At 39.7% G+C, this 25,022-nt stretch overlaps 1 protein-coding gene across 4 annotated transcripts in view; it reads right to left on the bottom strand.

The window, feature by feature from the left end:
- The window catches only part of GADL1 (glutamate decarboxylase like 1), a 182,258-nt gene that overhangs the window by 41,913 nt on the left and 115,323 nt on the right, over positions 1–25,022 (bottom strand). Inside the window, exon 15 of one of the 4 annotated variants that reach the window (XM_082348630.1) lies at positions 1,210–25,022. The exons of the other annotated variants lie outside the window; for them this stretch is intronic. Coding sequence (XP_082204756.1) covers positions 24,960–25,022 — 63 coding nt within the window. The 3' untranslated portion in view covers positions 1,210–24,959. Of the gene's footprint in view, positions 1–1,209 lie in introns of those variants that run through there. 4 annotated transcript variants of the gene reach the window in all.

Here is a 25,022-nt window from a genome sequence, read left to right as displayed (position 1 = left end):
ATCCCTATCAAATTACCAATGGCATTTTTTACAGAACTAGAACAGAAAATCTTAAAATTTGTATGGAGATACAAAAGACCCCGAATTGCCACAGCAGTCTTGAGGGAAAAAAACGGAGCTGGAGGAATCAGGCTACCTGACTTCAGACTATACTACAAAGCTACAGTAATCAAGACAATATGGTACTGGCACAAAAACAGAAATATAGATCAATGGAACAGGATAGAAAGCCCAGAGATAAACTCACACACCTATGGTCAACTAATCTATGACAAAGGAGGCAAAGATATACAATGGAGAAAAGACAGTCTCTTCAATAAGTGGTGGTGGGAAAACTGGACAGCTACATGTACAAGAATGAAAGTAGAACACTCCCTAACACCATACACAAAAATAAACTCAAAATGGATTAAAGACCTAAATGTAAGGCCGGACACTATAAAACTCTTAGAGGAAAACATAGGAAGAACACTTTTTGACATAAATCACAGCAAGATCTTTTCTGATCCATCTCCTAGAATAATGGAAATAAAAACAAAGATAAACAAATGGGACCTAATGAAACTTCAAAGCTTTTGCACAGCAAAGGAAACCATACACAAGACGAAAAGACAACCATCAGAATGGGAGAAAATATTTGCAAACGAATCAACTGACAAGGGATTAATCTCCAAAATATATAAACTGCTCATTCAGCTCAATATTAAAAAAACAAACAACCTAATCCAAAAATGGGCAGAAGACCTAAATAAACATTTCTCCAAAGAAGACATACAGATAGCCACGAAGCACATGAATAGCTGCTCAACATCACTAATTGTTAGAGAAATGCAAATCAAAACTACAATGAGGTATTACCTCACACCGGTTAGAATGGGCATCATCAGAAAATCTACAAATAACAAATGCTGGAGAGGGTGTGGAGAAAAGGGAACCCTCTTGCACTGTTGGTGGGAATGTAAATTGATACAGCCACTATGGAGAACAATATGGAGGTTCCTTAAAAAACTAAAAATAGAATTACCATATGACCCAGCAATCCCACTACTGGGCATATACCCAGAGAAAACCATAATTCAAAAAGACACATGCACCCCAATGTTTACTGCAGGTCTATTTACAATAACCAGGTCATGGAAGCAACCTAAATGCCCATCGACAGACGAATGGATAAAGAAGAAGTGGTACATATATACAATGGAATATTACTCAGCCACAAAAAGGGACAAAATTAGGTCATTTGTAGAGACGTGGATGCATCTAGAGACTGTCATACAGAGTGAAGTAAGTCAGAAAGAGAAAAACAAATATCGTATATTAACCATATATGTGGACCCTAGAAAATGGTACAGATGAACCGGTTTGCAAAGCAGAAACTGAGACACAGATGTAGAGAACAAACGTATGGACATCAAGGGGGGAAAGCGGCGGGGGGTGGGGGTGGGGGTGTGATGAATTGGGAGATTGGGATTGACATGTATACACTGATGTGTATAAAATGGATGACTAATAAGAACCTGCTGTATAAAAAAATAAATAAAATCAAATTAAAAATAAAAGTGCTAATTCATTTGCCTGACTTAGCTTATTTTTTATTTACAATGAAAATCAGGCCCTGGTAGAGCATATAATAAATAGAACATGATATATTTTACATAGTTTTGGAAGACACAGGACCTCATCTGCATCCCAAGGCCAACTTTTGTAGCAAATGTGAAAGGGCATATTTGGTAGAGAAAGAAGTAAAGAGCTATTTCTTAGGCAAACTGAATATACCAAGCAGAGCAGAAGAAAGCCCTCCAGGTTTTGAATGGCAGTATCTGGGGAAAATAGGCTAATACACAATTTCAAAGACAAATGATTTGAAGGATGATCTTCCCCTCCCCCAGTCTGTTTGTACTACAGCTGTGTCCCAGAGACATCAATAGAGGGACTGAGAAACTCAATTAGATTTCTGCTGCACTGACGCCCCACACTGGTCTCACCATCTCACAGTTTCAGAGGAAAGCCCTTTGGAAAATTTTTCACAGGTTTTTGTCACATGCAGGATTTAATTCAGCTTCCCTCTTCGCCCCCCGGCCAATTTCATTCCCCTCTCTTTCCAACAAGTGAATGGCAAAGGGTAATGAGGCCAAGGATGAAAAGGACAAAAAAAAAAAAAAAAGAAAGAAGGAAAGACGTGTGATGGCTGTCCATCTGAATAAAACAGGCCAAGGTTCTGAAATTAAACCCAGCAGGCAGAATTTTCCAAAGGCTGCCTGACCTGATGGCTGAAACCGCTTTCATCCGAGTTCCAAGTGCTGGCGTGGGTTCTCAGTACACACACACAAAGGGACCTTCACTGACACACCTGAGCTGTCGTCCTGCTCCCCGGGCTTCCTCAGGTAATTTCAGGGTCATTTCCAAGGGACGCAGAATCACAAACTGAGCACTAGCCCAGACTGGCATGAGACAAAGCCTACCGTTCTCTCATTTCAGACACGGTAGGGCCTGCCTTTCCTGTCTGACAGTCACAGGGTACAGTTTAAGCATAAAATCTATGTAAGTGGTGTGCTGCGCATGGAGGTGAAGAAATTTATGGTACAAGATAATGGGAATAACAGTGGAGTCTGTGCCATGCTGACCTCAGCTTTAGCTAATGTCCTGCATCTCACAGTTACCATAGTTACTGTGCATTTACTGTGCATCTCCATAGCCCTGGAGATGAGGATCACATGGAACTCTGTTTGCTTCTTTAAATCACCAGAACCACTCCGAGACCCAGTCTCAAGGAGCTCTAAATGACTCTTTCCTTGTTCCTTGTCTCTTCACCTCTCCCCCTTAACACATCTGATAGCTGCAAGAAAATGGTGGTTGGAACACACTCCAGAGCGGATGTCAGGAGCAGAAGGGCACCATAGATTGTTCTAGAAGAAACTTCCACCATCTCCTAGTTCACTTGTGGGTTTCTAGAAAAGATTTGGTTGTTAACATTTGAAAGATGTCAATCACCTGTTAAAACAACTCAACTGTTGGGAGACTAGTGCTTGTTTTATTTAAATTAATAGGATAATTATTTCTTAAAGTCTCAAAAAATAAATGCTAAAAAAGGTGGATGGAAGTCAAGCCAGTATAAGTGGATGACAGCAAACAGGTAAGTCCCTTGAAGTCAGCTAAGAATGTAGACTCTCATCCTCACCAACTTCAATCAGTGTAGGACACTCCATCATCAGTGCAGATGAAGTCTGTCTTTTTAAAAAATTTTTCTTTTTGAAGCATAGTTTTACAATGTTGTGTTAATTTCTGCTGTACAGGAAAGTGATTCATTTATACATATATATATTCTTTTCTATGTTCTTTTCCATTATGGTTTATCACAGGATATTGAATATAGTCCCCTGTGTTATACAGTAGGACCTTGTCGTTTGTCCATCCTATATATAATAGTTTGCGTCTGCTAATTCCAAACTCCCACTCCATCCCTCCCCTGATGAAGTCTTAAATTATATTTCAAGTGTATTCAGATTCATAGAGGAGAGTCATAATAGGCATCTTTGTAAACCAGCTTCTCTTTAAAACAAAACACTGTCACTGCCAAAAAAAATGCAATGTTTACTCTTATTGATGAGGCAGCAATTCACAGCCTCTGTGAGGTCAATCTGCTAAATAGGCTTGTGAAATATTAACCACACTACAGAGACCCCACCCATGATTGCACGCAAACAGTGGGACCTGACTTCAGATTGTGTGCATGGGGACGGTTCCAGTTGACATTACATGCTGTGTCCATAACAGCATTTTTTCTCCGACAGTTATTCCTTCCATTCAGAAGTCTTTCCTCAAAAGCAGCTCTCCTAGGTCCAGATACATCTTTAAAGATGCCAGGAAGAGATTTGCATACAATATGCATTTTGCTTATTTATCTTGGTTAATTGGGGTTCTTGCTTATTGTCAATTTTTAAATTTTCTTAATTTTAATATTTAGGGAAAACAGAATATAATACTCTCTCAAGTAGTCATTTTTTTCAATTTAAAAAGAAATTAAACAACAGAAATTAAACACAACATTGAAAATCAACTCTACTTCAATAAAATTAAAAAAAAAAAAGAAAGCAAACTACTTCTGTTAAGGAAGCGTGGTTTCTTACTGAAGGTGATTAATGAGAAACCCTTTTCCCCATTCACCACCATGGAGCTCATCCAACAAAACCAAAGACCACAGACGTTAAAGGATAACTGGTTAGTCCTCCTCCTGAGCAATACTTAAACTCACCCTCTTAACCCCATGTTTACCTGTGGGTCGGGACCTACAGGAGGTCCCGCTGACATGTGGGTAATCATATGAGGAAACCAACGTGAATTCAGTACCACGAAAAATAAACAATGACAGTCTCATTTGCTTCTTAACTATTAAACCTGGAAGGCACGTGTTTCTAGGTAAGATTTAGCTAATTCATAAACTGCAAGAAAACAGGCAAGTTTCTTTGATGCCTTAACCGACTTATGAGGTTCCCGACTCAGTACTTAGTTTTAGTGGCCTCTGCAAAAATAGGTAACTAGAACCTTGACTAATCAGAGAAGAGGAAGCAATTGCTTAAATGACATCACTAGCTGCTAGAAGCACGCTGAAAGTCACGGCGATGCACACAATTTCCCCAGGGGCAATGAGGGCCATTTGCATTACCAATTTCATTTTCTGTCTTCGACTTTCAAGTGATAAACTCAATTACTGACACAGGCTCCTGTAAAAAAGTATCTGATTGATATTTGGTTTCCAAATGATTAAAACCCCTTTCAATAAAAAGAGAAAAGAAGGTGTATTAGTTTGCCTTTGAAGTGTGACTCAATCCTTTTCACTTTCTCCAGGGGTTATAAGTCCAGTGTAGTGTAAGGGGCAGGGAGCCCACCATTTATTTTTATCAAGATATATAAAAAGGGTCCTACACGCAAGTCTTTTGGGACACCAACTATAATTTTATCCAACTAATGAAATAAAAGTTATCAAGTAATATTACCTTATGGATTCCTTCAGGAAAGAAAAAGGGAGTATGTTGTGACTGCATTTTGAGAGTCATGATGCAGTGACGATGATAAACATTATAAAGCCTAAATCCTAAAGGGATAGGGAAAGAGAGAGCTCCACAGAGATGCTGATGACAAACTTTTGAAGCTACAGGAGCCTGGGAGCATCAGGAGCATGGAGTCCAGCTTCTACGGCTAAGCTGACAGTTGATAAAGTATATTACCTCAATGGGTAAATATTTAAGCTTCATGGAGTAGAAGATATTTGACTGTAAATGAGCCAAGAATACAAAATTAGAAGGAAAAAAACTGCCTGTGAAATTGTACTGCAGACACAAACCCTCAACTGCCTGACAGCCCCAGTTTTTTAAAAGCTGTGGTTGACAGAACAAATTAAGCAGTGAGATGTTTACTATGGTTAACAGAGATAAACCAGCACATGTAAAAGATGTAATTACCCAGCATGTTTTCCTAACAATGGATCTTAACTCTGGGCCATGGGAGCACTGGTTTCTTTTCCTTTTTTTCTTCCTTTCTGAAAAATCATCTCAGGTGCTTGGGAAAATTTTTTTAAATTTTCTTTAGAAACTAATAAGATGGTTAAATATTGAAAAACTGAGACTTTCATTGAGAAAGCATTATAGCATCTCTGAAGAGGATTTCCTGGATGAAGAATACTATTTAAGCTAGCAAGAAATCCAGAGAATTTGCATTTCTATCAAGGACTTACCTTTCTCTTAATGTAAATTACATCCCAACTAGATGTCTTGTATATAATAGGAGATAATAATTATTTACTGACTTGAAGGTATACATACAGAGATGTTTACATTATGAAACCATAAACCTGATTTATTAAAAAACCTGGGTGTTTTTTTCTTGTTATTAAACAGCAGCAATAAAAGAGGACAGCTCCAATCTAGCTCTTGGAAGAAGAGAACCACTATAAATAAAGTTTTCTACATAATGAAACTTTTAATAAGTCAAAAATTTCTCTAAGCCAACACTGGAGTAAATACAAAGATAATTAGTCACACATTAAAAAATATATTAAGTTAAAGTCTTGGTGAAGATTCTTCCTCTCCATTGGGCATTTCTTGAGCCTGTCCTAGGGTGGGGTTACCTCCTCTGCAATACTGGTAAGACAGGAAATTGTCAGGGGGCTTTTGTTAGGGTGTGACTTTGGAGAGAATATATACTTTCTGAATGACGGTAAAGTTATAGTTATTTATATGTTTATCTGTATATTTATATGTATTAACGTTTATATTGCATATATATACACATACATGTATATATGGTGTATATTTATATATACTAATGTAATGTTATTTATTTGTCTGTTCATCTGTATATTTATACACATATAATATATGCACATATGTACATATATGTATATACACATGTATATACACATGTAAATATATATGTATATATAGTATATTTATATGTTTGTCTGTATCCTCCATTAGACCTTAAGCTCATTGAGGGTTCTCTGTAGAACCCTCCGAGAACAGAGCCTGACATATTGGAAACACTCAATAAATATTTATTAAATGAGTGAGTGAATAAGATAAAGTCTGAATGTCCAGAAACATATGTTATGATAGAAAATGATTTAAACATGTGCCAAAGCACTCTCTTTGCCTACTAAAAGAAAGTGCGAGGCACTCGTCTGTATACCCAACATTCACGCAGGTAACCCCAAGTCAGCCTTAAGGGGCTGGTTCCTCTGGGAGAGCCACGCTGCCTCACAGGTAGACCTCCGGCAGCCCTCTCCTATGTGATATGAAGAGCCCCCCATCCAGGCCATCCATAAAGGCGCCGTGCCCAGGCCTGGCAGCAGAGACCTAGCATGGTTCAGGAGACACTCACAGCCAGAGGGAGCTTCACAAGATGCCTCAGCAGCATGGAGCCAGCAGCAGCAGAGACAAAATGACTCACCACTCTTTGGACACACACGAGCTACCTACATCAAGAGCATTTCTTTTCCCTTCATCCTTTGAGGTAATCATCTTTTCATGTGCCATGAAAACCACATGGGGCATGGTTACAATAAGAACTGTATTTAAGTCTTGGCTCCACCTCAACTCTACCTAATTAACTACCTAATGAACTGATCTGGGCCTCAGTTTCTTCATATGTAAGATGGGAATGATCATAAGAATGAAACTGACCTTACAGGATTCTTAGGCAAGTCAAGTGAGATTGTGGATGTGGAAACACTTGTCAAGCCACAGAACACTCTGCAATATACAAAGTTATAAAGAAAAGGGTCTGTGTGGTAGAATGCTAATTTCTATCCCTCTGCCATGCTTTGCAGTGTGACTTTTAAGTTCCCCCCATCAGCAGTGGTGGCGTCTATTCCTCCACCAAACCTATTCTCCAATCTGTCTGGCTTCGCAATTTGCTCTGATCTACAAAAAACAGCAGAGGTGATGGTGTGGAAGTACTGAGCCCAAGAAGTCCTGCAAACTTTCATTTTCTCTCTTGGAACGCTATCACTGCCAGGACAACGCACCCAGAATAGCCTGGTGAGGATTAGAGCCATTTGGAGGACGGCTCGGTTGTCCCAGCCGAGGTCATCCTAGTGCAGCATCCAGCAGCAAACGGAGCTACGATGAGCAGAGCTGCCTGCCTGTCCCACAGCTGACTGTAGGTGTAAAGAGAGCCCAGCCAAGACCAGCAGAACCGCCCAGACCATCTGTAAATTCATCAGGACTGATGACAGCTTATTGTTTGAGACCACTGGGTTTGGGGGTGGTGCGCTACGTGGCAATGGCTCACTGACCTGGCATCATAGCTGCCTACCAGGGCCCTTGGGGACATGTCCAGAGAAGAGGGCTCACATGGTCGGAAAATGTGTAAGTCAACGACAACTGCATGGTACAGCTTTTCCCTTCAGCTTCCTTCAGCATTTCCAGGGTGGTTTTAACCACAATTTCTGGCTGACCTCAGGACTAAGGCTGAGAGCTTCTGATCTCAGCAGAAAGCCTGCCCTGAGTTCACAGGATACCATGTGAACAGCTGTGCTTCTGCTTCCAAGATGCGATCTAAAAAGAAAATAAGAAATGGCCTCCTGGATCTCATCCCTCTTTAAGTATGCTGTCCCGGCAAAGAGCCAAAGATGCAGGCAGGTCTCTTTTTAAATATAGCTTCTGAAATCAACCTACCCAGACTGACATTTAAAAATCAGCTGATACAGGAAAGCAGGAAGGGATTAGTCAGCAGAAGTGGAAAAGGGAATAGATCAGAGGCTAGATCATCAGAAGCCTATAAAAACCATAAATGTTCAGGATGATTTGTGTGGCAAGTGGAAAGGTAATTTAAAAAGAAATGAAAGGGTAAAAGCCATCAAAGTCTTCTTTATGACCAACTATGTCTTTGCTCACAGAGCTTTGGCCACCATAGCCAAGGCTAATGTGATGCCCTTCGTGAATATTCTGAGGATAATCACAGGCCCATGGATTAATGTTTCCCTATATTTCTGCCTTGTTGATGGGAGTTTTGTTTATTTCCTAGGGCTTAACTCTCCCACAAAGTGTGCATAAGTATGGGATGAGGGCCCAGGACTCCAATCATCCAAATATGTTTCATGATTAATAGATCAGGTTCACAAAGTTATGAGGACTTGAAGGAATTCTACAACTCCTACAAATATATCCCCACCCTTGCTTAAAGGGTTCTCTTTCTATACTGTAACTTCTGGATACCCAGCCTTCCCTCTTTCTCCTTTATTATCAAAATACACCAGCAGCAAAGCTGTTTAAACAACCAACAAATCAGCAAAAACTAAGAAAAGCATATGAGCTTAAGATCAGAAGGCCAAGTACCCATAAACAATGACTGCAGATACCATTTACTGAGTACTTTACTATGTACTAAGCACCATGGTGTTCATCCATTACCTCAAATTTGTCTCTCAACAATTCCATGAGTCAGGTATTGTTAAGCCCATTTACAGATGAGAATTGGCAAGATGCAGCGGCTTGTCCCAAAAGTCTCATAGCTACTTACTGGCAGAGCTGAGAGCAAAACTAAGTCTGGATGAGACCAAAGTACTTCTCTCCCAACAACCACTTGAACTTCAAGCTTTGACTCTAGCCAAAATTCTTTGCATTTGAAAATAATGCTTATTCAACATGTTACAAAGTAAACTACCAAGCATTTTGTCAGCTGCCTGAACCAAATGTTTCACCTTCCTGAGTGCATACCTTTCCTTAGCAGAGCTTGGTCCAGCTCCCTGCAGAGCCCCTCCTGGCTGACAATTTTTCTTGGGGCCACTTTTTGCAGCCTCTCCCAGCTCTGCCTTTTGCCTGAGCTCCATTCTCTACACTTTGCATTTGATCCTTTTTGATCCTTTTTTGATCCTTTACCAAGAGCCACGGTGACTGGCCTTAAGAACTTTAGTGTTAGACTAGCTCTGTCATTAACTAACTAATTAATTAACATGAGATGTTCGACAAGTAACTTACCTTCTCTGAGGGTAATAATAGAACCTACTTCATAGAAAAGACTAAATGGGTAGGACAGAAAACTAGCCTCAACAAATTAAGAGGTTATTTCAAGCATCTTTTCTGACCATAATGGCATGAAACTAGAAATTAACCATGGAAAGAAAAATGAGACAAAAATGATTACATGGAGACTAAAAAACATGCCACTAAAACACCAATGGGTCACCGATGAAATTAAAGAGGAAATTTAAAGATAATTTGAGACAAATGACAATGAAAACACAACCATACAAAATCTAGGGGATGCAGCAAAAGCAGTCCTAAGAGGGAAGTTCACAGCAATACAGGTCTTCCTTAAAAAACAAGAAAAATCTCAAATAAACAACCTAACCTGCAACCTAAAAGAATTAGAAAAAGAGGAACAAACAAAACCTAAAGTCAGCAGAAGGAAGGATATAATAAAGATCAGAGAGAAAATAAATAAGATAGAGATTTAAAAAAATTAGAAAAAATCAATAAAACCAAGAGCTGGTTTTTTGAAAGGATAAACAAAATTGACAAACCTCTGGTCAGGCTCACCACGAAGAAAAGAGAGAGGACCCAAATGAACAAAATAAGAAAAGGCTAAATGAGATTATATATGTACTGGGCTTAGCGCAGTGTAAGGTAATATAGTAAAAGCTCAAAAATTGTTATGGAAAAATAAATGTACGCCTTCCAGGAACATATAAATTTGGTGGAAAGAGAAAGCCAAAACTATTCCTAGATTCTTGTTACTGAGAAAAAGGTCTCCATGGTGACCCCATTCAAGAGGACTTCATTGGAAGTTCATAAAGCAAGTCTTCTTTATATTTGTTTGCTGCTTTACAATTTATAAAGTACTTCCATAAACAGAATCTTATGTCACCCTTGACACGAGGCAGCACTTTCCAAGACGTGGTACCAGTGCCACACTCCCGATGACGTCTTCCCTGAACTTCCTGTAGAAGACATTAGGGATTGATTCAGCATCATCCAACCTCCTTCTAATAAAGTCTCTTTTGCAGCTAGGGTGTCTGATGTGATTGAAGGTTAGCCAACTATTGGAACGTGTATAAGCCATCATTTCAGAATCAACTGGGAGAAGGGGCATAATGGCAGGGATCGTTTTTGCCAGGAAGGTCATGGTGGGGCAGCTGGTTCTGGTGCTGGCATCTCTTATGGCAGATTCACAATTCAACAGGCCACTTCAGACTTGGGAAGGAGCAGCAGCCCCCTGCATGGCCCAGTTCTGGAGTAGGACTTTGAAACGTGTCTTTTCAGCCCTTCAATGATTATGTAAGTCTTTAATTTTCTATAAATCCCTTTCTTCTTAAATTAACCAGAGTATGTTCTATTTTTTGTACTTGATCTCTAAGCAGTCACTTAGAAGAGGAATTCTTCTTGACCTCCTTTCTGTACCCACAGTCCTTTGTTCCTGCCCATAATTCTTGTGACATTTGACTTTTCATTATAGTAACTTTTATATATGACTGTCTCTTTTTCCAATTGAAGGCGGCTTGATAGAAGACATCATTTTCATCTTTGATTTTCCCCACAGCACTCAGCACAATGCATGTGCTGAATGGAACTGGGACTTCCCCACAGCAGCACCGTGGCTGGCAAAAGACTGATTTTGCAATATCACTACGTTTTATTATTCCATGCTTGATCTCTTGTTAAATTAAGCCTAAATGTAAGTTTTCAAAGTGGCCATCTTTATTTGCGGTAGACTAGGTAGCTCTTCAGAAATATTTCTTCCCACTGCCTCACTTCCAAGGGAGTACTATATTGATTTTGGTCACATGGCTTGATTTGGCCTCACACTGGGGTAGAGTATATCTCCACCATCTTTTCACGTTGGGTTCAGTTACGTGATTTGCTTTGGTCAATCATCTGTTAGCAGACATGCTATGACAGAGACTCTTGAAATGCTCTTACGCAGTAGGTTTGTGCTCGTGGGTCTCTTGTCATTGTCATAACAACATGCCCCAGAGAGTCCACTGGCTCAAGGAGGAGGATAAGGGACCCATGGAGCAGAGCGCCCCTTCCAAGAGTCCAACCTAAATTAGCACCCCCACCTCTCCTTCCCCTCTCATCTGCAGATGCATGAGTAATACATGCTTACTGTTTTCTATCGCTGAGGTTTGTGACACAGTGTTGTTGTAGCTCCTGGAGAGGCAAAGAGGGAAATTCCCCCTTTCAAAGAAGATCGGATGTAGTAGAAAGAGAAGGTGCCTCTTGTATGAAGTTTAATACTTTCCTCCACATCCCCCTTCCTCCTGGAGACTCATCTCCTTCATTTCCACCCAACACACTTTGTAGGGTTGGAGCTACTTTCTGCCCTTCCCACCCCACCCTCCTTGTGCTTTTCAGTAGATGTTGGCTTCTTTTCATTGAGTCCTCTTCTCTCCTCTCAGTATCATTTTTGAGGACTTGTATCACTCTCTGTGGAAAACTCCCAAATTCTAGCCCCAGTCCCTAAGTTGTCCTCAAGTTATAGCCACTGAGTTCCAGCTGCCAAGAGCCTGTCTCCAGCTGGCACTCCTCACGGGATCTCTGACACGGAACTCCCAGACCACAGCCAGCAATTTCTTCTAATTCACTCTTCTGTCTTCTCTTCCTTTGACCATCTCCCAGGTCATCCATACACAAAAATTGCAGGAATAAATAGTTCTCTTTCTGTCACCAAATACCTGCCAACTACCTTGTAGGTGAACTGATGTGGCTTTCAAAAGCACTAAGAGGGAGTTATTTAGGTTCATGGAGGTTTTAAGTTAAAGGAGCACCCTCTGGAATAATTTTGTAAAGCAGAGGGAATTTGGCAATGCAGCTTTGCCCTGAATGTGTCTCTAATTTCAGGATTTTTACTGTATACATTTTCCTTGAATTAGGGGCAGGGTGGTGAGGGACAGAAGATGGAGCCTCACGTATAAAAAGACTGTGGGAACCAGTAAGGGTTTTGGTGGGACACAAAGGGCATAGGGAAACTGTGGCCACGCCCACTTCAATTATCAAAATTAAAGGCTGATATCCTGTACTGTCCTATTCAAAAATCAATGGCTAATAAAAATGTAAGCAATATTAATTCAGGCTGGCAAAACAGGGATTAAAATTTACCATGCAGAACACAGCCCATAAAAATTTTGCAACTAGATTTTTTTTGCCATTCAAAAAGGATAACACACTCTCAGCTTATAGACAGGCATTTAACGAAGGACTTCTGAAGAGACGCTGGGCGTAAATCTCATGTTGGCTGCTTTTTTTTTTTAACTCCTTTTGTATAATTCCAGCTTTTCTTCCAGTCTGGCTGGCTTTCTACCACACTGTCTGTTACTGAGATCTGTCCGGCAGGGACAGTAATGAGAATTCTGGGCACAGCCTCTAGGGAAGAGACAACGAGAGTCTGGCAGAGCCCCTTACCATGTTGCTGAGTTAAAACCGATTCAGAGAATATTTGTTTGGTGGATTCCAGGAACGAATGACAACTGTTTACTAAGTGTGTGTGTGGGGGGGTGGGGGGGCTTATTGACAAAACAAGTGGCTACGTCTTCTCCGAGGCACCCAGTGTCTGTAGCAAACACATTTTCACATCCCATTAACTTCAGAACTTGAGGTTTTATATGTTTATTTTTATTGCATGGTATATTTTAGCTCCTGTGCTGGCCAAGTGTTTTTGTGCAGATGGAAATTGGGCAAGCTTCCTTCCCTGACTCTGTAGTTGATCCTTGTTCTTTACCCCAAAAAAAGTCTTTGAGTCTAGATTAAACTTTGTCCCATTGAAAATATCAATTTTTAGCAGACTGCAGTGATCAAAAAGGGGACTGGGATGAGATTTTCAGAGGTGTGTAGGGGGAGAGAGGAACAGACAGAGAGAAAATGACTTTACTGGACCAGCATTAAGTCAAAAAATCATACTGGAACTCTTATTCTACACCATACCCACAACTGAGCATGCAGACATGCACCAACTGGGGCCAAACGTAAGGTTAATATTTTTAAGACAGTGTTGAAATAGTACAGCACATCAGTATGCTGTCTTTGGCCTTATATATAATAAGAAATGTTTACACGTGTGTACACATACACATACGTATATACGTATGTGATATTTCAGGAAGATGGGATGATGGGTGCAGTGAGATTCTAAGAAAAGGGGGCATCTGGGACTAAGGTACAGAAGGGAGAGATGAGACCTTGAGCTTGGAGCTCTGGGATCTGAAAGGAACTCGTGCAGCCAGGACAGGTGGGAGGTGTGGCTGCAGGAGGAGGCAAAGCCACACCCCCAAATGCCTCGACGGCCCTGCTCAGGACCCCGCATTTTCTAGAGAAGGTGGCGGGAAGGTCTTTAAGCAGTGGAACACAGTGATTCATGGCCATTTATGCATGGCCCTCTGACAGTGTGAGGACAGGGGCTTGGAGCAGAGGCAGTGCCGGAAGCAGGTGGGTCAGGTGGAGACATCTGTGGCAATAATCTACGTAGGAAAAGTGACAACACAGGTTTAAAATAGCTTCCAATTCACCCAGTACCTCAATATAATGTCCCTTTGGAAGGCTATAGTCAAAATTTCCATGTGATTTTTCAGAACTGCCATTACTTGAAAAAATACACAAAACATATCTGAGTTCTCCAGTACAACAAACTGACCTCCAAAATCAGAGATTAGAAATTTAACAAAAAATATTTTTATTGGCTTGTAAACTGTTTTTTATTCAACATACTTTCCACCCTTTGACTTCCATTAAAAATATAAGTGTGTGGCCGGTCAGGATGGCTATTATCAAAAAATCTAGAAACAATAAATGCTGGAAAGGGTGTGGTGAAAAGGGAACCCTCCTGCACTATTGGTGGGAATGCAAACTGATACAACCACTATGGAAAACAGTAAGGAGGTTCCTTAAAAAAATAAAAATAGAACTACCATATGACCCAGCAATTCCACTACTGGGTATATATCCTGAGAAAACCATAATTCAAAAAGACACATGCACCCCAATGTTCATTGCAGCACTATTTACAATAGCCAGGTCATGGAAGCAACATCTGTCCATCGACAGATGAATGGATAAAGATGTGGCACATATATACAATGGAATATTACTCAGCTATAAAAAGAAACAAAACTGAGTTATTTGTAGTGAGGTGGATGGACCTAGAGTCTGTCATACAGAGTGAAGTAAGTCAGAAAGAGAAAAACAAATACCGTATTCTAATGCATATATATGGAAACTAAAAAAAAAAAAAAAAATGGTACTGATGAACCTAGTTGCAGGGCAGGAATAAAGATGTAGACATAGAGAATGGACTTGAGGACACGGGGTGGGAGGGGGAAGATGGGGCGAAGTGAGAGTAGCATGGACATATATACACTACCGAATGTAAAATACATAGCTAGTGCGAAGCAGCAGCATAGCACAGGGAGATCAGCTCAGTGCTTTGCGATGACCTAGAGGGGTGGGATAGGGAGGATGGGAGGGAGGCTCAAGAGGGAGGGGATATGGGGACATATGTATGCATATGGCTGATTCATTTTTGTGTACAACAGAAACTAACACAGTATTGTGAAGCAATTATACTCCAATAAAGATCTATTAAAAAAAAAAAAAGTCACTTGAGGCAGAAGCACCTGAGAGTAAACAGAGACATATGTTGACATACAATAGATTAAGTATTGTTATTCTTGAATGAATGAATATTTTGTTAATATTCTGTTATCATTTTTAATTCTATAAATATTGATAAATAACCCACATGAACTAAAGCTCTTAAATGTTCTCAGTGATTTTTAAGAGTGTAAAGTGATTTTTGGTCTCAGGACCAAAAAGTTTGAGAACTGCTGTCCAAGGACAATGCCTGGCACTTAGCTAACTGATGTCAGTGTTGGTTAAATAACAAGATAAGCAACAAATCTGATCTGGTTGCAATTTATCACATAAAAGAACTTTGTTTCTTGTTTTGCATTCATAGACAATTTAAAAGGGTCCAAGCTTTTTCTGTGTGAGACAGACATTCTGTAGGAAGATTCCAGCAGGCTTACTTGGCATTATTGCTTCATTTGATCACTTTTCAATGTGAATAAGACACTTAGGGTGCAGATGAGAATTGCTGGGGTACACAAATTCACATTTCAGATAACCCTCATATGTTGCCTAATTAAAGATCAACTATTTTTTTTAATCCCCTAATAGCGTGTGATGTTGGGGAAGTGAGTGCACCTCTCTGAACCTCGGTTTTCTCGTTTCTAAAATGAAGATCATAGTACCCACTCATTAAGGCTATACTGAGGATTAAATGTAAAGTGCTTAGAACAGGGCCTGGCATGTAGAAAGCACTATAAAATTGCTCTTATTATTTCTGACAACTGAATTTGCCTTGTGATTCTGATTTTTCAGCTTTATTGAAAAAGTTGTTGAATTCTGTGGAAAAATGAACATTTGTAAAGATTAAGTGTATTTAATACAGCTTAATACTTAGGGGACTGTAGATCTCAATGGCTTTAGAAAATTGATTTTGTTCAAAATATTATGTCATCTTCATGCTTAAGGATGTTCTTCATTAGAAAATAATAAATATACACTAAGTGGAAAAAAAATCAAGTGTGTGTGTGTATAAATAAATGTATATATACGCACATTCAAATTATATGTAATTACATATATATATATCTGTGTGTGTGTGTGTATGTATATGTATACATACATATAAAATCTTTAGTCAGCTTTTGGGGAAATTTTAAAATTATATAACAAAGTTAATATACCTATGAAATGAAGAAATGTGCAAGTATCAGAAAATATCGTTTTTGAAATGAGGTAGAATGTGGTTGTCTATATTTGGAAAATATGGCTTTATAAATAAGTTCAATAATACAAAAGAAACTATTCTTTCCATTGATTTTTTTTTTTTCTTTGTAACAAAAAGGACCAAAATATCATAGGGTGTTCTTATTAACTAACTTTAAATCTCTGAATGAGGCTATCAGGCAATAAAATTCTTTATTCAATATTAATTTTATGATAATAGCATAGAAAAATTTAATACAAGTATTTTACAAAAATGTAAATTGATATTTAATATATATATTTATATTTGACATATTCACATTTATCTTTAATAATGTTATTACTGAAGCTATTTTATATTTAAACTTCATACCAAAAAATAAAATAAACAAACTGCTTTAAGAAATTTCAAAATTTAGTTCTCTTAAATAATAACTGAGGATATGAAAGGGGAAGAAATCTCAGTGGAGTTAAGAGTGTAAGATTTTAGATCCAAGATATTTTCTCTGTTCAGACTATAAGAAGATACACAGTAGAAACTAGTTTCCAAGACATGACCTGATAGATTCTGGTGCTCAGAGTATAACAGAAATCATAACTCAGTTTTGCAACATTTATGTTAGATTACACTTACAATGTAACGTATGCCTGTAAGAACAACAGAGCAGGACCCCTGCATTATAAACTAAAAACCAAGCTGAACCTTCATTTGTAAAAACTGAGGAGTAATTCAGTTTTAATTTTTTAAATCTTTCCTGTTATCCTTCATAAAACCTCAGTCTCTAATTGTAATTTTTCTAAGCTTTGATCACATTTTATTAGAGAAACTACTCAACAAAAGAGATGTACCCGAAGCACCTAGAAAAGAGTCTGGTACACGGTAGGGGCTCGATATGTATTTTTTGAATGAATAGGCAGATTCAAATGAGAATTCTGACTCCCTGATTGTCCTTTTACCCTGAAGCATTGTTAAGCCGTATGAAAGACATGATTAAGACCCAATTCATTACCTACAAGATTCTAACCCAGGCGCCCCCAAACCCTGGGCCACGGACTGGTAATGCTCTGCAGCCTGTGAGGAACCAGGCCGCACAGCAGGAGGTGAGCGGCCGGTAAGCGAGTGAAGCTTCATCTGCTGCTTCCCATCACTCCCCATTGCTCACATTACCGCCTGAACCATACCCCACACACCCGCCCTCCGGTCCATGGAAAAATTGTCTTCCACAAAACCGGTTCCTGGTGCCAAAATGGTTGGGGACCACTGTTCTAGCCCATTGTAGTACCACCTGGAAAAGCAGCTCCCCCCAGGTTGTAGACTGAAAGACAGTCTCAATTCTGAGTCAGACAGGTGGCATTACAATCAACTAAAGCAAGCTCTACCGCTGTATTTCTAGCATTTGAATTATCCCTGCCCCCTAAAACAGTGGAGTGCTATTCTTTCTAGGACCTCCTAGATAGGGGGATATTTTCATAAGAAGCGGAGCATGATTCAAAGATAGGTAGTATGAAAAGTCTGAACTAAAATCGAGAGAGCTATCTGAAGTCAGACTTTAAAAATTTTGACCTTCAAAAAATTTTTTTTTGCATTCTGAACTAATGACGATTTGGTGAACAGAACACAACTAACTAGACAGCAAACTACAACACCAACCCTGCTAGATTCACATAGAGACAGAGGAGGTGGCCTCCTCCAATTTATCTCCTCACAATATCTTCATTATTAAGCTGCACTCATCCTGAGAATCCCTTACACAGATCATTCATAAAATGTGATGGTTCCCAGTCCTTCCTGCATATCAGAAGCCAGATAAAAAAGATGATCCCAGCACTTCACTCCAGACCAACCCAATCACACTCTGAGAATGAGCACTCATACTTTTTAAAACTTCTGTGGGTGAGTTGATGGGCAAGAAAGGTAAGAACAACTAATGTCTCTAGGAGACCACTATAAGCATGCGAGTCAGTCATCCAAAGGGTAATCCATCAGGCCATGTCTTTACTCACCGATTCATTCATTTAGCAAACATTTATTGTGCATCTACCGTGTGATAGCAGTGTGAGAAAATGCAAAGAAATAGTAACACTAGCAACTTCCCCCTTATTAAACACTCACACCACATGAGTATACAACCAGCCTGGCCTCATAAGTGTGCAACCAGTGTAGCTGCATAGGGCCCTGGGTGTGGAAGAGCCCCGTGTTGTCACCATCTTGAAATTCTTGATAATTTTGGAACAAAGGGCTCTGCATTTTCATTTTGCTCTAGTATAGAGCTTCAAGGGCTCTATACTAGCCTGGCTTGGGATACTGAAGCTCAAATATGGCCAACCCCAGTGGGACATGCTGCCCACTTTCTTCATCTCCCCTCCATCAACAGTGTCATCAGTACAAATAAGTGAATCTTTGTTGATAACGGGGGTTATCAATGCATCTTCCTTGTGCTAAAATCCATCAGCTATTTCCTGCAATGGGTGACTTCTCACTGCCTACTCCCCTCCTCCCTGGCTTGCCACCATCTTTTCCATTCCCCGCCCCAAATGCTGCTATCTTACGGTAACAGCCAAGACAGGGTAGCAAAGATGTCACAGGAGTATATGGAAAGGGTACTCATACTCAAGTGTCAGGAAATGCCTTCTGGGCAAGTTGAGGTGTTGCCAGCCTAATTGAAGGTCAACTCAGACCCCCAGATTCCCTATACTATATTAGGTTGAAAGCTATAAGAGGCTTCAAGGAGACTAGGTCATAGCCATATTACTTCAGAGGAGGAAACAAGTACGTATCTCTGGGGCCTCCAGGAGAAGACTGTACACGAAGAGGGTTAGCAGGAGACAGGGCACGGAGGCTGAGTTAAATCATATCTCTGCAGTCCCTGAATGTTTGCGGGCTCTTTCCTTTGGGACAAAGGGAAACATAAGAAGTGACATGACCAGGGTTGTATTTTAGAAAGTTTACTGTTGTAATAGTATTTAAGGTAATTTGAAGGGGGATAAGCAAAAAGGCATGAAGAAGACATTTAAGGCTCATACAGTCCTTCAAAAATGAGGAAACAGGATTAATAATAATGCAAGATAATATTTAATGAACACTTACTCTGTGCCAGACACTGTACCTGGATTATGCCATTCAACCCTATCAAATCCCTTTAAGAGAGGTGCTTTTTATTATCCCCACGCTATTGAGGAAAAAGAGGAGGTAAAGGGACTTTAAGTAACTTGTCCATGGTTACACAGCCAGTGGCAGCAAAGGTATTATTTATTTAACTCCAGATTCAATGACTTTAAACTCCGATAAAAATCCTAACAAGATGTCTTTAACTAAAAAAAAGTTCTACAATCCGTACAAAAAATTTTAAATGTAATGTTAAAGAATGCTCTTTTAAAAAAGAACCAGAAGGGTAATGTTTTAGCAGCCTTGAGAACTCATTATAAAGCAACACCGTTTAAAACCTTTTGTTCCTGACACAAAAACAGAAACACAGATCAATAGAACAGATTAGAAAATCCAGAAATAGACTAAAGTGTTTTAAAAAATGTAACACATGATAACACAAGCTTCCCATAATAAAAAGTGTTAGGAAGAATTATTAAATAAATCAAATTGGAATAACTGGATAATAATTTGGGGATCTGATCGGGTTAGATACATATTTTACACTGTACACAAAAATAGCCTCCACATGAATTGAGTTAATTACAAAAAAAAAAAAAAATTGAATGACAGAAAAACCAGCAGGAGATGGAATAGAATATTTATCAGATTTGTGAAAGAACAATAACTTCAGCTTTGAAGCAGTGGAATAAATCATGAAGGAAAGGACTGACACATCTGAATACATAAAAAATTTAAAACTTCTGTACAATGAAAAAACAGCAAGACTAAAATAAAAAGGACATTATACTAAGGGCATTATTTGCATCCCATCTGACAAAAAGGGCTTTAAAACTCAAACTATATATATCCTCATTCAAATTTATAAGGAAACCATCAGACCTCAAAATACAAACATGTAAGATAGGAAAAAACAATGGATACACAGAGACGCACCATCAGTAAAGAAAAAAATAGAAAATGGTTCAAACCACCAACAATTAATACAATAAAAGCAAAACAAACTTAAGATAGTATTTTTCCCCTTTCTAAATAACATTTCCCCCCAAGCAGGCAACACCCAGTGTTGCCGCAGTTAGACGGAAGGCTTTGTACTGGTTGCTTACTGGTGGAATGCAACCTTCTTAAAAATCAGTATCACAATACACAGCCAGAGTCAGGCTCCAAACCACAGTGATTTCTATAATCAGCAATTACATACCGAGCACTTCATCTTCTGGAAATAATAAAAGCAAAAGTGGACTGAGGATGGAGATGGTCATTCGTTACAGCTCACCAAGGGGAAATGATGGAAACAACCTGAACACCCCAAATTCTGGGAATGGGTTTATAAATTATGACACAGACTATTATTCAGGGTGAGACACTTTAAGCTATTATTTTCATAAGTTTAGTCCAAAGGGATGGAGAAGGAGATAGGGATGTATCTTGAGGGGGCAACAGTATTAAGAGAAAAATCATAAAATTATTTCCTTTAAGGTTGTCAGAGCCTGGATGTGCTTATCATTGGAGGGGAGCAATATATTAGAGAAAAAAGAAGAAGGAAAATGTGAGAAGGAGAGAGAGAGAGAAGTAAGGAGAAGAGAGGGTGGGAGGGCAGAGAAGGAGAGGGAAGTGCGTGGTAAGATTGCAGGTGGGATGAAGTCTAGACAGCAGACGCAAAGGTAAGCACAGAAAAGTTTGCTGTGGAAACGAGGAGTGAAAACGAAGAAAGAGCAACAAGAAACATGTTTGAAGTGAAGACACACAAATCAATTTTATCCTTTGAGAATTCCTCACTCAGGTGAGCTGCTCTTGGTTTGGTAGAATCCAGAAGCCCTGACCCCAGTGATGCTGTAATTCTGTAACATTTTATAACAGCATTTATTCAGTCAGCATTTAGTGTCACTTCCCAGCAAGGAAAGGAAAAATGAGCAAAAGTGCCACCAGGGGGCAGGTTTGGCACTGGCAAAGGGACTTCAAAGACAACGTGCAAAAATATATATATATTTTTTCTTTCAGCACAGGATCCATTCTTTGTTTTGCAACAATAAATATTGCATCAAGTCCAGAGCAATTCCTTAATGGATATGAATTTCGCTCAGGTGTGCAAGAAATGTCACAGTACTTTATATCCTTTAAATAAAATTAAATCCAACCTCAAGCCGCTATCCTACTAGGTCAGGTTAAAAGTCAATTTCAGTCATTATCATGGCTCCCGCAGCCTCATTGGGTCCTGCAGAGGTTCTTGGGGGTCTCAGCCAGGGCTAATATTTAGGTCATTGGTTCAATATGGTTCAATGCTTATGGTCTGAACCAACATGATCCCTTGATAGGCTGTGACTTGTTAGGAATGGGCAGACATTCCATCACCTGGAACACACACACACACACACACACACACACACACACACACACACGCACCTCCTTAGGGCACTCAGAGAAGGGAAGCTGGCATTCATCCTTATCTTTAGAGCTCTTGTCTCCAGCACACCCCTTTCTGCTCCTCTCTCCTGTGCCTGCCTCTCCGCCTCCAGACTCCTCGCCTTCCTCTATGGGTTTCATCTCTGGCCAGCTGAGGCTTTCAGAAAATCTAGGAAGACAGATGTCTTCAAGGCTACAGAAGCCTCAAGAGAAGCATGGAGCCCAGAGGCCAGGTCCAGTGCTCAGGACAGGGAAAGGAGAAAACACAAGAACATCAAAAGAACAGCAAACACACGTATATCCTAATTGTATTGCCACATTGACCACAAGACCACAGTTCTTAAAACCCCGTTTACAAGTCTGACAGCATGCAACAGTGAGTTTTCTTTTTCTGGTAGATGACACAGAACTCTGACATCTCTCAAAGTTCATGGCGGGCTGGGACTGGCTATCAGATTAGCTGCCCTGGGGGAACAAAGACAAAGATGGGCACACCCTCAACTCAAGGAGCTTCTGGTGACACATAAAGAGAAACAGGTGATAGGGCACTAATGGATTTAGGTAAGAGTTGCAAACTAAAAGCCTGAAGGCCAGAACCCACCAACCTTAGTAATTTTTCACTTGCCAACATTTAAAACATTAAAAGCAAAGGACGGTTTACATAAGTTTCTATAAATCTAGCATCTCTTTAAAAATAAGAAGACCTGGCAACCCAGACCTGCATTTCCACATGGCAGCCATCATTAGGAGCTGAGTAGAGGCTGCTCCCTTTAGCTGGGGCCACTGCTTTCCAGTTGTCCACAGTCCCCACCACTCCCTATTGTGTTACGCCCCATCTACTTCCCTCATGTATGCTACTGGCCTAGCTTCTATAGGTTTTGAGTCTGTAACTCCTGACTGAGTGAACTAAATAAAATTATACTCAGGGTAAGTGTTCCATGAAACTAATTAAGCTTCTGCATTTCTTTAATTCGCACTCTGATAGATCTGGAAATTCAGAATTATTTCAGATGGGCCTGAAGATTTGAGCAGAGACTGAAGAAACTGTTGTATTTAAGTGATTAACTTGGTTCATATGCAAATGTTACAGACAAGGCCAGCCATACTCCTGGCATCAAGTAGACTCGTTGTTTGTGTGCTAAAGAGTAAACCCAAGGCACAAAAAGATACTTGTGAAATGCAGCTTTAGCTATGTTCTTTGGCCTCATTTCCCATTACTGCTACCTTGAGTGCCCCATGGAGTGTGCGCTGGTGTGAGTGAGCTACAGGAGGCCACACCCATGGACATTCCTCTCAGACCCAGTCCTGTCCTGACCTCAGGTCCAGGACAGTTCAGCCCCAGCCTGCAGAGACACCCAGCTTCATTTTGCTCAATTTTAACTTTCAGTAGATCATTCCAAGTTTAGAACTTCTTGCACAGTCAATAAACTCAGGGGAGAAAAATAAAGGAAAGAAAAAATAATTCTTTGTTGAGGACATCTGGACTTGTCTGGCTTTCCTGGGGATTCAAGTAACTATCCATGGAAATTCTTCTCTATGTGTCTGAAAATAATGTTTAAAAGACTAAAAAGCAACATATGAAATAAATAAATTAACAACACCAATTTGGCAAATGTATTCTACGTGTTGAAAGGTGTTGTTGAATACAAAGGACAACTCATGTGAACTTCCCCATGGTACACGCATATCCAACAAGGATGCTGTTGGAATCTTTTACTGCTTGACATTTTATTGATCCAATGGAGTAGAGCTATTTAGAAAGACCAGGAGTAAACAACTGGGGAAGAGAGATGGGCATAAAAGCTATAAGACAGAGTATCCCATGTCCTTCAACAGAAGGGACACCCAGCTTCCCCAGCTGAGTTCTGAAGAAGGCCATACACACAGGACTTACCTAAGTAGCTCCTTGACCCTTAATTACACAGAAGAAACTGATTACAACTAGTAGAATATCTGACAGATTGTAGAAAATAACATCTCTCCCTGAGAGAATAGTTAAAAGAACAGCATTTTATCTCAGGTCTTAATAATTTGGGGAAAAATAATATAGTATCTGCAAGAAACAGTATATTAAGTATTTAGTACATTAAGCATTTTCAAAATCGACATCCCAGCCATCATCAGAAGGAGAGAGTCTCAAGTCACACTCAGAAATATTTTATTTTAAGACACTTCTATATTACATTCTCCTTAAATATAATTTTTTAAAAGTAGAGCTTTAAAATGAGGGATATCCACTAGCAAACAGGAGTTTTGAAGATGTTATAATTTCTATATCACAGGGTTAAAAAAGAAACTCATCTTTGAAAATTAAAAAAAAAAAAACAAAACACTGTCACACCTTTAAAGAAATGAGTTTTTTTTTCCACAACCCAAAAACGAGTGCTTGATAAGCAAATGTCACAGATGATGAGGGAAACAAAATCAGAATCAAAGTCCTCAAAATACACAGAAGACCTTAAAATGTGTATGGACTCATATGCACTCATGTGAACACACATGCACACACACATACACACACACAGAGGAAACAAGTGAAGCACAGCCAGGGGCCCTGAGGCCCTCCCTGATGCAAACCCAGAAAGTGGGCATCCTTGAAAGCACACAATGCTACCCAGTCTACGCTGTCTCATCTTCAAGTGCCGTTCATCAGAAACCCGCCAGGGAGAACACTAGATTCTCTCCAAAGATATCTGGAATACCGTATCAAGTTATATCACCAAATAAGCAATACAACAAACCCATCTAGTAGTTTCTAAAAGATTTATTCTTTGCCTACTGTTGAGGAGAAATGAGCCTATTATAAATGTCTAACATTAGCCACAAATCTGCAGGTGAGTGAATGAAAAAAAATTTGAAATGACCATGCTTAAGTACAAAAAGACACCTTGGTAATTACTTTTAAGAATGTAAATTATGTTGGTGGAATGCAGGACTGTTTATGAAATGTTGACAAAAAGAGGAAATCTTCTGCATCAGAACATTGAGTAATGATGAAACAAAACAAACTGATGAAATTTTCAATTACATTCTCTGGGTCTTATGCTTTCAGCTTTATCTTTGCCCTCTCTCCCCAGCTCCCTCGCCCTCCATACCTGATCACCAAGTGAGAAGAAACAAACATACATAATCTTATTTGGGGCAGTCACCTTAGCGAGTGAAGTCTACCTCGACCACAGAGCAGGCAGCTTTCAGGAAGCCCTGGGAAACCTGCTGAAGCTCTCACTGTGGACCCCAGGGGCAACGTCTCTGAA

Source organism: Balaenoptera borealis (assembly GCF_965194805.1).
Source record: "Balaenoptera borealis genome assembly, chromosome: 12".
Taxonomy (NCBI): domain Eukaryota; kingdom Metazoa; phylum Chordata; class Mammalia; order Artiodactyla; family Balaenopteridae; genus Balaenoptera; species Balaenoptera borealis.
The sequence above is the reverse complement of the archived record's forward strand: the minus strand, read 5'-3'. Positions and strand labels throughout refer to the sequence as shown.